We start from the raw sequence: 10,124 nt of genomic DNA, 5'->3' as shown, positions 1-10,124 counted from the left end.
GCACACATTAACCCCTTCATGCCTCCCTGGGGCTACAGATAAAGTGGGTTTGAGTCAGGTTTAGGAGATCAAGATGAAAAAAAATTCCTATTTGTAACAGATATTCTGATGTCTAGGATGAGGGAAAAAAATTACAGCACTTTTAATCCAATCCCTGTAAATCTCCCTACTAAGCTGTAATAATTTTTTAATTTTAATTGCTTCTTGCAGTGTCCAGCTGCCTGCAAATAAAGCTGTGTCTGAAGGGAAGTGTCATGGCAATGTCCACAGCACTCATGAATTCCAGTCCCAACCTTTTCCCTGTTCAGTTTTGTAAGGGATTTCCCACTGAATTGGTGCTGTTCCACGTGAAATAATTATCCATACACAAACTGTGCTTATACTTTATTAAAAAATAGCCAGTAGTTAAAGGTTCCAGTCAATAAAATACCAAACTTTGAAATGACAATATTAAAGGCTTAATTGTAACAGTCCCCCGGTGTGAAATGGCACCTTGGCTACACTGAGGGAGGGCTGAGGTTACAGGGAGTATTTTTGATGTGTAGCTGGGGTTAAAAAATAATGGAAATATGGAAGCCAGAGGAGGAAAAGGAGCCTTGGACAGGGACACCACTGTCACCAACCCATCAGGGTTGCTCTGCAGCAGATCCAAGCTGGGAGCTGAGGGCAGCACAATCCCCTTCCAGACAGGAGCAGAGGCTGGGTGTGCACATTTCCTTCATGAGTTTGTGTCTGTGCAGGCAAAAAGCTTTGAAAGGAGCAACATTCCCCACTCCCATGCAGGTGTGACCCCCTGTGCTTCCAAAGCAGCAGGAAAAGGGCTGGAAGGTGCTTGGTCCTGTCAGCAGGATCAGCTGGGAATTTCCCAACATTCTGCTTTTCAAGCTCTGTCCCACCTGCACATTTGTGCCACCTTCCTGACCCTCCTCCATCCTGAAGTGACCTTGGATTGCCACCCTGGGTGCAGGTCCCTGCTCAGGAGTGCTGGGGTGGCTCAGGAGTCGATCCTTCCATAGGAGGAAAACACTGCAAGAGAGGGAGGGAGCTCAGTCAGCCACACTGCAGCTGTGGGTTGTGTCACACCACTGTCCCTTCCCTGTCTGTTTTACAGTGTGATAGAAATATTGCAAGCAGAGATTTGCTCACACAGGTGTGGTTTTGGTGTGGTTTTTTTGGACAGGAGCAGTTCTTGCTCAGGTTGGCATCAGCTTTCCCCGGGGAAAAGCCACATCTCCCACCCAGCTCCTGAGCTTTAGCTGGCAATTCTGAGGCTGCAGAGCTGCTTGGTTGGGGATCTGCCTTTTCCTTTGATTATCCCTAAGGATTTTCCCTGTGCCTGGGACAGGCTCCACCCTCCCCAGTGAGATTTTGGGGTACTTACTTCTCTCCCTGAGCCCCTGCCCGAAGCTGCGGTAGACGTGCACCAGAGCCCAGAACAGAACAGATTTTATTGTGACAGAAATGCAGGAGCCAGTGATGAAAGCAGCTTCCAGGGTGTAAGAATTGCCTTTGCCCCACTCCCTTATCACCTGCAGGAAAGGGGAGACACGAAACCATCACCCACAGCATGCAATCAAGCACTGCATTTCTGAGAGGAGTCACCAGGTGGGAACTGGGGGGAAAGAAAAAAGAAAAACCCAACGGGTCACTTTGAAACATCTCAGTTTTCTGATTTCATGATGCACAGAGTGTGGAGTCCTGCTGTGCTCAAACAGGCCTGGAGCAATGGGGAGCTGCATTTGCTGAATGGATCCCTGAGGCTGGGGGTGCCTGCAGCCCCTGGGTGGTGTTGCTGTCTGGAGCTGTGGGTGGGAGGGATGAGAAGCACTCTCAGCATTCCAGCCCTGCCCAGCTTCAACAGGCTGCCTTCCCCTTGTCCTCCTCTCACACATCTTGTGGGAGGTGCTCACTGATAAAGGTTTTATCAGTGTTACAGAGCCAAAAAACTGCCCCAAACTGGAGTTTGTTGGGCTCGCACTGCCTTGTTTTGGCTACAACAGGATCCACAGCTGTGGGTGCTGCCTAAGAAATTCTTTAAATTACAACTACTGAGCCCTGGTCAAATGCTCTGGCACCACTTGAGGCTTGGGTGAAGGAGGGGAGGCATTTCTGATGTATCTTGAAAAAGATTTTGTTTCATCTCTCCCTCCTCACTCTTTGCAGGGACTTCCAGAGCCTCTCCCTCTGGTCAGTTCAAGAGCAGCTTGACTTTGTCCCTGTCCTGAGAAGTTGACCCTGCAGAGGCAGGATGTGCTCTGCTCTTTAAATCCAGCAGGAGCTGCAGGGAAGGGTAAAGCAACACCTGAGGAGGGTGAGGGTGAGACCCCAGCCCTGCTGCCCTTACCGTGTAGAGCAGGTAGATGAGATAAACCACCTCAGGCACATTCTGAACCAGGAAAAGCCACACCAGAGGTTTCAGCTCTTTTAAAATCTGCAAAAGAAGATGAGATACAGCTCTTTAAAGGTGCTATATCTTCTAAAAAGGCTACATAGAGCTGATTTTTCAGAGTATTCCAAGTGTTGGCTAAGCTGAGTTCTCAGTTTTAGCTTTGCTCTCCACTTCCCCTCTCCAGCTGTTTTTTAGCAGGAAATTCAGGCTCTGTTTCCCCTGAGCTGGGCCAGCAGTGATGATGACCTTTCTCCCTGGGCACACTCAGATTTTCTCTAGCAGCTGAATGTTTTCTTAGGTAACTGAAAGCTCCCTGTGGCTTCTTCTCCACCTTTCTTTTACTGCCCAGAAGAGCAGTCACTGAGGAGTGAAACGTGGGAGAAGCAAGAGGATTGAAGTGCCAGGAGAATTTCATTTCACAATTCCCCCAGGGGCTTGGGAAAGCAGAAAGGGACTGCAGCAGCCCTGGGCTGGGAGGGCAGGTCTGAGCAAAGGAAGGAAAAGCTGAGCCACTGGGGGAGAGAGCAGTGACTGTGCCAGTGGTAGGGTTGGATTTGATGCATCTGATCAGCACCACGTTCCCCCCAAACCCAAAACTGATCTGTTTGAAAAGCACAATTTCAGCAAGAAAGCCATCAAAACACACAGGGAGCTGTATTTCAGCTGTCAGAAATTTGTGTGAATGACTAAAGCAAACACTCCAGGAGCCTAAACCAACATCCACCCCCAAAAACCCCTCAACTCCTTCCTGGTAATAAAAAACTCACTTATCTGATGTACTTTGGCCCTGATTCTGCAATCATTCTTGGAACAGAGGCTCAAGATTTCAGAGGAGGTTCTTTCAGTCTGACATGAAAAATGCCCTTTCAAGTTCACAAATCTTTAGGTTAATCTGTCCCTGGGCTTTGAAGGAGATGCCCCAACAAAGCACCTTTATATTTTTGGTGTGGTTTCACAAGGATTTAAGGCCTGGAGAACTGCTCCCAGTTCACCCAGCCCTGGCAGAGAGGCAGAAATATTGAAGACAGTTTGATCCTCCAGATTTCATTAAAGTGATCAAGAACTGAGACTAAAACAAGATCCCTGAGTGCCACAATGACAAGGTGACTTTGTTGCACTCCGTGTGCTCAGCTCAGACACAGATTTGGACAAAACCTGGCTTCAATATTGTTGCTGCTCTGCTTTCCTCCATGCTGGCTCCCTTCCCTGAGGCTGTGGGGGTGGGCAGGGCAGTGCCAGGGGCTGTGTGCCCTGCTGGTGGCCCCTGCAGCTGCACACTCACTGCAATGATGCCCACGGTGACCTTGAGGCAGCCCCAGATGACTCCCGTGGCTGAGATGATGTTGTGCAGCAGCGTGACCTCGTGCAGGCTGATCAGGAGGATGCACAGGCTCAGCTGGGGGAGGCAAACGTTGCATGAAATCATTCCTGGAGATCCCAAAAAATATCAGCCCCACCAAAAAATGTCTGCCACAAACTCCCTGCAACAGCAGCTTGGGTGTAAAAGCTGAATTATTCCTCAAGGAAGGACAGAGGTGCTTCCCTGTGTGAAGCAACCAGGGAGAGCAGACAGAGCAAAGAAAAGCAGCAGTAAATAAGGATGAGGGTGCTCACAGAAGCAACAGGTCTTGGGCTCACTTCCCCCAGCTGCAATTTCATTTTCTGCCTCACTGCCCTGCTGGTCGAGTTCCCCTCTCCCACTCCAGAACCATTTCCTCAGTGCAGGAGAGTGGAGGCTGAGAGGGGCAGGAATAGCCTTGCTTATTCCAGGAGGCCATGGTGGGGTGGAGCTCCTGGATGCAATTGTTTTTATGGATAAACTTCCCAAAAAATAAGCTTCAGTTCTCCTTTTGGGCAGGACAGCAATGAAATATATTTGGATGGACTTTAATGAAGCTATAACAAACACATGGAGCTACTACAATTATTAAGTTAATATAAAAAATATAAATAATATAAAAAAGATAAAAGAGAGGATTGCTCTTGGAAAGGAATAATTCAACTCAGCCAGTCCAAGATATGATCAGGAAGAGGGGAAAAAAGAAAAAATCTCTGTACCTGTGCCTGCAGATCAAAAGTGAGCATGGAAAAGCAGAGGTTGAGCATGAAGTACTGGGCCTGGAGGCTCTCCAGGGCTCCCCCCACCCGGAATGCCATCATGGACTGGCTCTGGAGGAGGATCAGGGCACAGACCACATCGAAGGAGCCCACCAGCAGGATCAGCACAAAGCGGGCCTGGGGAGGACAAACGGACAGCACTGGACAGGCTGCACCAGGCTGGCACCTGGAGCCCAGCTGGACACACACAGCCACAGCAGAACCTTCACAGAGGCTGGTTCTGAGCTCCTCTGGAACAAAACCTTCCCTCTGGGGACAGGGGAAATGCTGGGCTTGTAGAATTATCAATGCTGGAATTGATGGAATTCTTGTAGAATTCCAAGGAGCACAGGTTTGTGTCTCTTTGTATCCACTCTGCTGGAATTAACACTCAATTTTTCCTGCTTTAAGGATGGCTCAAGTGGCAAAACATCCTTCAGAGTTACAATGATATGAAAATATTTATTATTCTGGCTCAGGAAGCAGAGTTACAGTAATCCAAGTTACAGTTAGAGCAGTAAAAAAACCCCTTAAAATTACTTTTCACATTTATAGCAGGCTTTACTTTGAAGTTCTTGTTTAATATTTAAACTGATGGCTTGGCTGTGCATCTTAAAAGTAACCTGATTTCCTTGATGCCTTTTCCTGATTGGCCCCACCAAGGCAGCCTGCTGCAGGTGAGGGGTGTTTGACTGATAAATAAACTGAGTTAACTGATAATAAACTGAGTTAACTGATAAATAAACTGAATTGGCAGAGCTGCTCTGCTCCCTCTGCCTTGCCTGGCTGCCACCTCTCCTGCTCAAGAGCAATTTTTGGATGACTTTACAGCTTTTTGAGATATAGGTGATAAAAAGAAAGCTCTTCCTGGAAGCACAGCAAGTGGGAATTTAACTACAAACCTTAGTAAGGCAAAGAATAAAATCCTTTTAAAAATTTACTGCTATGAAATGCAAACAAGAAAAGCTGGAGGGGCATCGCTGCATCTTTTGTTTGCTTGCAGGCTCCCATAAATCTCATAAATCTCATTTAGGAGCTCTGGAAATGGCTGTGCCACAGACTGGGGGCTCCTCTATAAATCCTGGCAGGGATTTAAGTGACTCCAGGCAGATGTTCCACAGGGAAAGGATAAATTCTACAGGAATTTTGTGCAATTCTCTGAAATTTCTGTTATTTGTGGGTGCTGCCACAAGGAAACTCAGAGACCAGCTCAGGGAAGATTTGCAGTTGTGGGTGTGCATGTTTTGTTGTGCACTAGGGAGAACTCAGCCTGATTCTCTGCTATCAGGAACAAAAATACAGCAAGATCTAAGAAAGACAAAAATACAAAAATAAATACCAAAAAATACCCCAACAAACAAACAAAAAATATTTTGTATTTAAAAAATTAAATACAAAAAATTACAAATAAATACAAAACCACATGAATATATATTTCTGTATATTATATATGAGATATAATATAGATATAAATAATACATAAAAAATAATAATGTATAACAAATAAAATCCTAGAAATGCCATATATATAAATATAATAGAAAATAATATACCATGTCTATAATAAAATATATATATAAAAAATATATTGTATTATAATAATATAACATTATATCTCTCAGATCATGTATGAATATAATGCATAGATATGATAAAGATCATAATTATATTCAAAACTGTATATATAGTATATATAATAGTATATACAATAAAATAATATATAGTAATGTGTATTAATAATTACTATAGAATAATTATTTTATTTAGAAATTATTTATATATTTTATATATATACATGTATGTATTTATTTATTTAAATTATAAATAAATATATAAATATATATAAAATATAAATAAATGTATATATTTATTTACATTTTATATAAATATTTATGTATTTAAAAGATATATTTATATATTTTATATATAAATATTAATATATATAAATATGTTAAGATATTTTATAGATAAATATGTACATAAATATATATACAGAATATAAATATATAAAAATATAAACATATATAAAATATAAAAATACAAATATATATAAATATAAAAATAAAAATATAAATCTAGAAAAAATATGTAAAGATATAAACATACACATATAAATATACATATATATACATATATATATATTTAAAAAAATATATCAAAAATTTAAAAAATATATAAAATCTAATCTGTGTTAGCACAGCCACGCTGCCCTCCCAAGGCTGCATTTTCAGGCCAGGCAGTGGGGAGGCAAGGCTGGGGAGGAGCAGCACTGACCAGGAGGAGCAGCACTGACCAGGAGCAGCAGCACTGACCAGGAGCTGGGGAAGGCAAGGCTAGGCTGGGGAGCAGCACTGACCAGGAGCTGGGGAAGGCCAGGCTGGGGAGCAGCAGGAAGGCAAGGCTGGGGAGCAGCACTGACCAGGAGCTGGGGAAGGCCAGGCTGGGGAGCAGCACTGACCAGGAGCTGGGGAAGGCCAGGCTGGGGAGCAGCACTGACCAGGAGCTGGGGAAGGCCAGGCTGAGCAGGAGCAGGAAGGCAAGGCTGGGGAGCAGCAATGACCAGGAGCTGGGGAAGGCAAGGCTGAGCAGGAGCAGGAAGGCAAGGCTGGGGAGCAGCACTGACCAGGAGCTGGGGAAGGCCAGGCTGAGCAGGAGCAGGAAGGCAAGGCTGGGGAGCAGCAATGACCAGGAGCTGGGGAAGGCAAGGCTGAGCAGGAGCAGGAAGGCAAGGCTGGGGAGCAGCACTGACCAGGAGCTGGGGAAGGCCAGGCTGGGGAGCAGCAGGAAGGCAAGGCTGAGGAGCAGCACTGACCAGGAGCTGGGGCTGCTGGCCTGCAGGGAGCAGGCTGAAGTTGACGGCGGAGCGCAGCATCAGCAGCAGCACGGAGAGCACGAACACCACGAGCTCCTGGCGGTTCTCCTGCAGGATGCCCCGGCTCACGTAGTACACACAGAACACTGCGGGGACAGGGGGGGCAGTGCCACTCAGGGGGACAGGACTCCCAGTTCTGCAGCCACAGGGACACGGCAGGGCGTCCCCGAGGCTCCGAGCCCTGGCTCTCACCAGGGGGCTTGGATCAGCTGGGTAAAACACTGCCTGCTGTGTTCAGCACACAGGAAGTTAAATAATTAGCTAGATTTTTAAATGATTTGTGAACATTTTTCAATGAAATGTGAAAATGTTTAAATGATTTGTGAAATTATCACTGTGAAAATGGCAGTGAATTATCCAAACTGGCATTATTACTATAGTATTATTATTTTCACTGTTTTCGTTATTATTTTATTATTATTTTTATTCTTTTCATTCTTTCCTCCACCCAAACCGTGTTTCCTACCAGCTCCCAGCAGCTGGATGAAGGAAATGGTGAAGTCCTGCTCAGCCTGGCGCAGCAGCGTCTCGATGGTCAGCCCAATGACACTCAGCAGGGACAGGACAGTGACACAGAAGTAGATCTTCACGGGGAACGAGAGCTCTGAGCATGGCTTTATCTGTAAAGGGAGAACATTCTTTAGCACACCACACAGAATAAATTTGTTGTTGTTCCTAAAAATCACATTGAGGCCAGTAATGAGACAGGGCAGGGTTTCCTTTGGGAAAAGAGAAACGTCACTATTGGACTGAAACTCCCAAACTGCTGAGGAAGGGAGAGGTTTGGCTTTATTTAATAATTAATCTCACCTAGACAGTCCTGGTTTATACCCACAGCCTGTCTTTGTGCCCCACAAGGCCATGGTGTTATAACCCACCACAGGGACACTGCCCACAGAGCATGCAAATAACACTTTCCCATTTAACGTATTAACATTTAATAACGTTTTAGAAAACGGTAAAGACAGGGTCAGCTTTCTCAGGAAGGCAAATCCTTCTCTTCTTTTATTAAAATACTTCAGGTGGAGCAGGATCGTGGCAGGAATGTCACACTTGGTGTGTTCAGCTGGAAGAGACTGAGGGGGACCCCAGGGGCTGCAGGGACAGCTCTGCTCCCTGCTCCGGGACAGGGACACACCCAGGGAACCCCTGGAGCTGGGCCAGGGGGTCGGGCTGGATTTTGGGAAAGGTTCATCCCCCAGAGGGTGCTGGGCACTGCCCAGGCTGCCCAGGAACGGGCACGGCCCCGAGGCTGCCAGAGCTCCAGGGGCTGCCAGGGGTGCCCAGGGTGGGATTTTGGGGTGTCCCTGACAGAGCCAGGAGCTGATCAATGATCCTGAGAGTCCCAGGAGTTGCCAGGGGTAGCCAGGGTGGGATTTTGGGGTGTGTGTGCAGGACCTGGAGCTGATCAATGATCCTGAGGGTCCCAGGATGGGATTTTGGGGTGTGTGTGAGCAGGACCTGGAGCTGATCAATGACCCTGAGGGTCCCAGGAGCTCCAGGGGCTGCCAGGGGTGCCCAGGGTGGGATTTTGGGGTGTGTGTGCAGAGCCAAGAGTTGATCCATGACCCTGAGGGTCCCAGGATGGGATTTTGGGGTGTGTGAGCAGAGTCAGGAGCTGATCAATGATCCTGAGGATCCCAGGAGCTGTCAGGGATGCTCCAGGTGGGATTTTGGGGTGTGTGAGGAGAGCCAGGAGCTGATCAATGATCCTGAGGGTCCCAGGAGCTCTCAGGGGTGCCCAGGACAGGATTTTGGGGTGTGAGAGCAGGGCCAGGAGCTGATCAATGATCCTGAGGGTCCCAGGAGCTCTCAGGGGTGCCCAGGACAGGATTTTGGGGTGTGAGAGCAGGGCCAGGAGCTGATCAATGATCCTGAGGGTCCCAGGAGCTCTCAGGGGTGCCCAGGACAGGATTTTGGGGTGTGAGAGCAGGGCCAGGAGCTGATCAATGATCCTGAGGGTCCCAGGAGCTGTCAGGGATGCTCCAGGTGGGATTTTGGGGTGTGTGAGGAGAGCCAGGAGCTGATCAATGATCCTGAGGGTCCCAGGAGCTCTCAGGGGTGCCCAGGACAGGATTTTGGGGTGTGAGAGCAGGGCCAGGAGCTGATCAATGATCCTGAGGGTCCCAGGGTGGGATTTTGGGGTATCTGAGCAGACCAGGAGCTGATCCGTGACCCTGAGGGTCTCTTCCAGCTCAGGACACTCCACAGCGCTGTCAGCACAGCCGCGCCGAGCCCCGGCGAGCTGACCCCACCGCTCCACCTGATCCTCACGCGGATTTAATCCATGTTTACCCACACCCCTCGGGGGCAGAGAAAGGCGGAGGACAGCGGGTGATGTACTCACGGGGCCGCAGGGCGTGGGGATGAGCTGCCGGTGCCGCGGGGTGAGGTTGGGCACGCCCGGCCCCGCCGCAGCCGCGGCGCCGCTGTGGGAGAGAGAGCGGGGCCGTCAGCGGGCCGCACCACCCCCGCCGCGGGGGGACCCGCCCGCGGCCCCCATCCCCACAACGGGCGCTCTAGGCGAGGTGCGGGGGGAGCGCGGGGAGGCACCCCCGCTCCGCGCGTGGTGCGGCCCGGCCCGCCCGTACCTGCCGTCCATGGCGGCGGCCGCGCCTCGCTTCCCACCGCGGGTCCTACATGGCTGCGGAGGGGTCCCGGCGGCGCTTCCGGGGCCGGCCCGCCCCGCGTCACTTCCCCGGCACGGGCGGGAAGCGCAGCCGCGCTCCTCCCGGGCGGCGGGGCCGCCGCGCTCCCGCCCCTCCG

The 10,124-nt window shown here is 48.8% G+C and overlaps 1 protein-coding gene across 1 annotated transcript in view; it reads right to left on the bottom strand.

Annotated features, from left to right (window-relative positions):
• Positions 1-367: 367 nt before the first annotated feature.
• Positions 368-10,124, bottom strand: part of LOC120511064 — a 10,536-nt gene continuing 779 nt past the window's right edge. The window contains exons 2-10 of the mRNA XM_039727683.1: positions 9,950-10,117; positions 9,706-9,787; positions 7,825-7,978; positions 7,299-7,444; positions 4,448-4,624; positions 3,672-3,785; positions 2,345-2,431; positions 1,382-1,529; positions 368-1,026 (exon numbers count right to left, since the gene is read on the bottom strand). Coding sequence (XP_039583617.1) covers positions 995-1,026; positions 1,382-1,529; positions 2,345-2,431; positions 3,672-3,785; positions 4,448-4,624; positions 7,299-7,444; positions 7,825-7,978; positions 9,706-9,787; positions 9,950-9,960 — 951 coding nt within the window. The 5' untranslated portion in view covers positions 9,961-10,117 and the 3' untranslated portion in view covers positions 368-994. The remainder of the gene's footprint in view (positions 1,027-1,381; positions 1,530-2,344; positions 2,432-3,671; positions 3,786-4,447; positions 4,625-7,298; positions 7,445-7,824; positions 7,979-9,705; positions 9,788-9,949; positions 10,118-10,124) is intronic.

This window comes from Passer montanus, unplaced genomic scaffold, assembly GCF_014805655.1.
Source record: "Passer montanus isolate IOZ18808 unplaced genomic scaffold, ASM1480565v1 scaffold62, whole genome shotgun sequence".
Lineage (NCBI taxonomy): Eukaryota > Metazoa > Chordata > Aves > Passeriformes > Passeridae > Passer > Passer montanus.
This window is presented reverse-complemented; position numbering and strand designations above follow the sequence as displayed.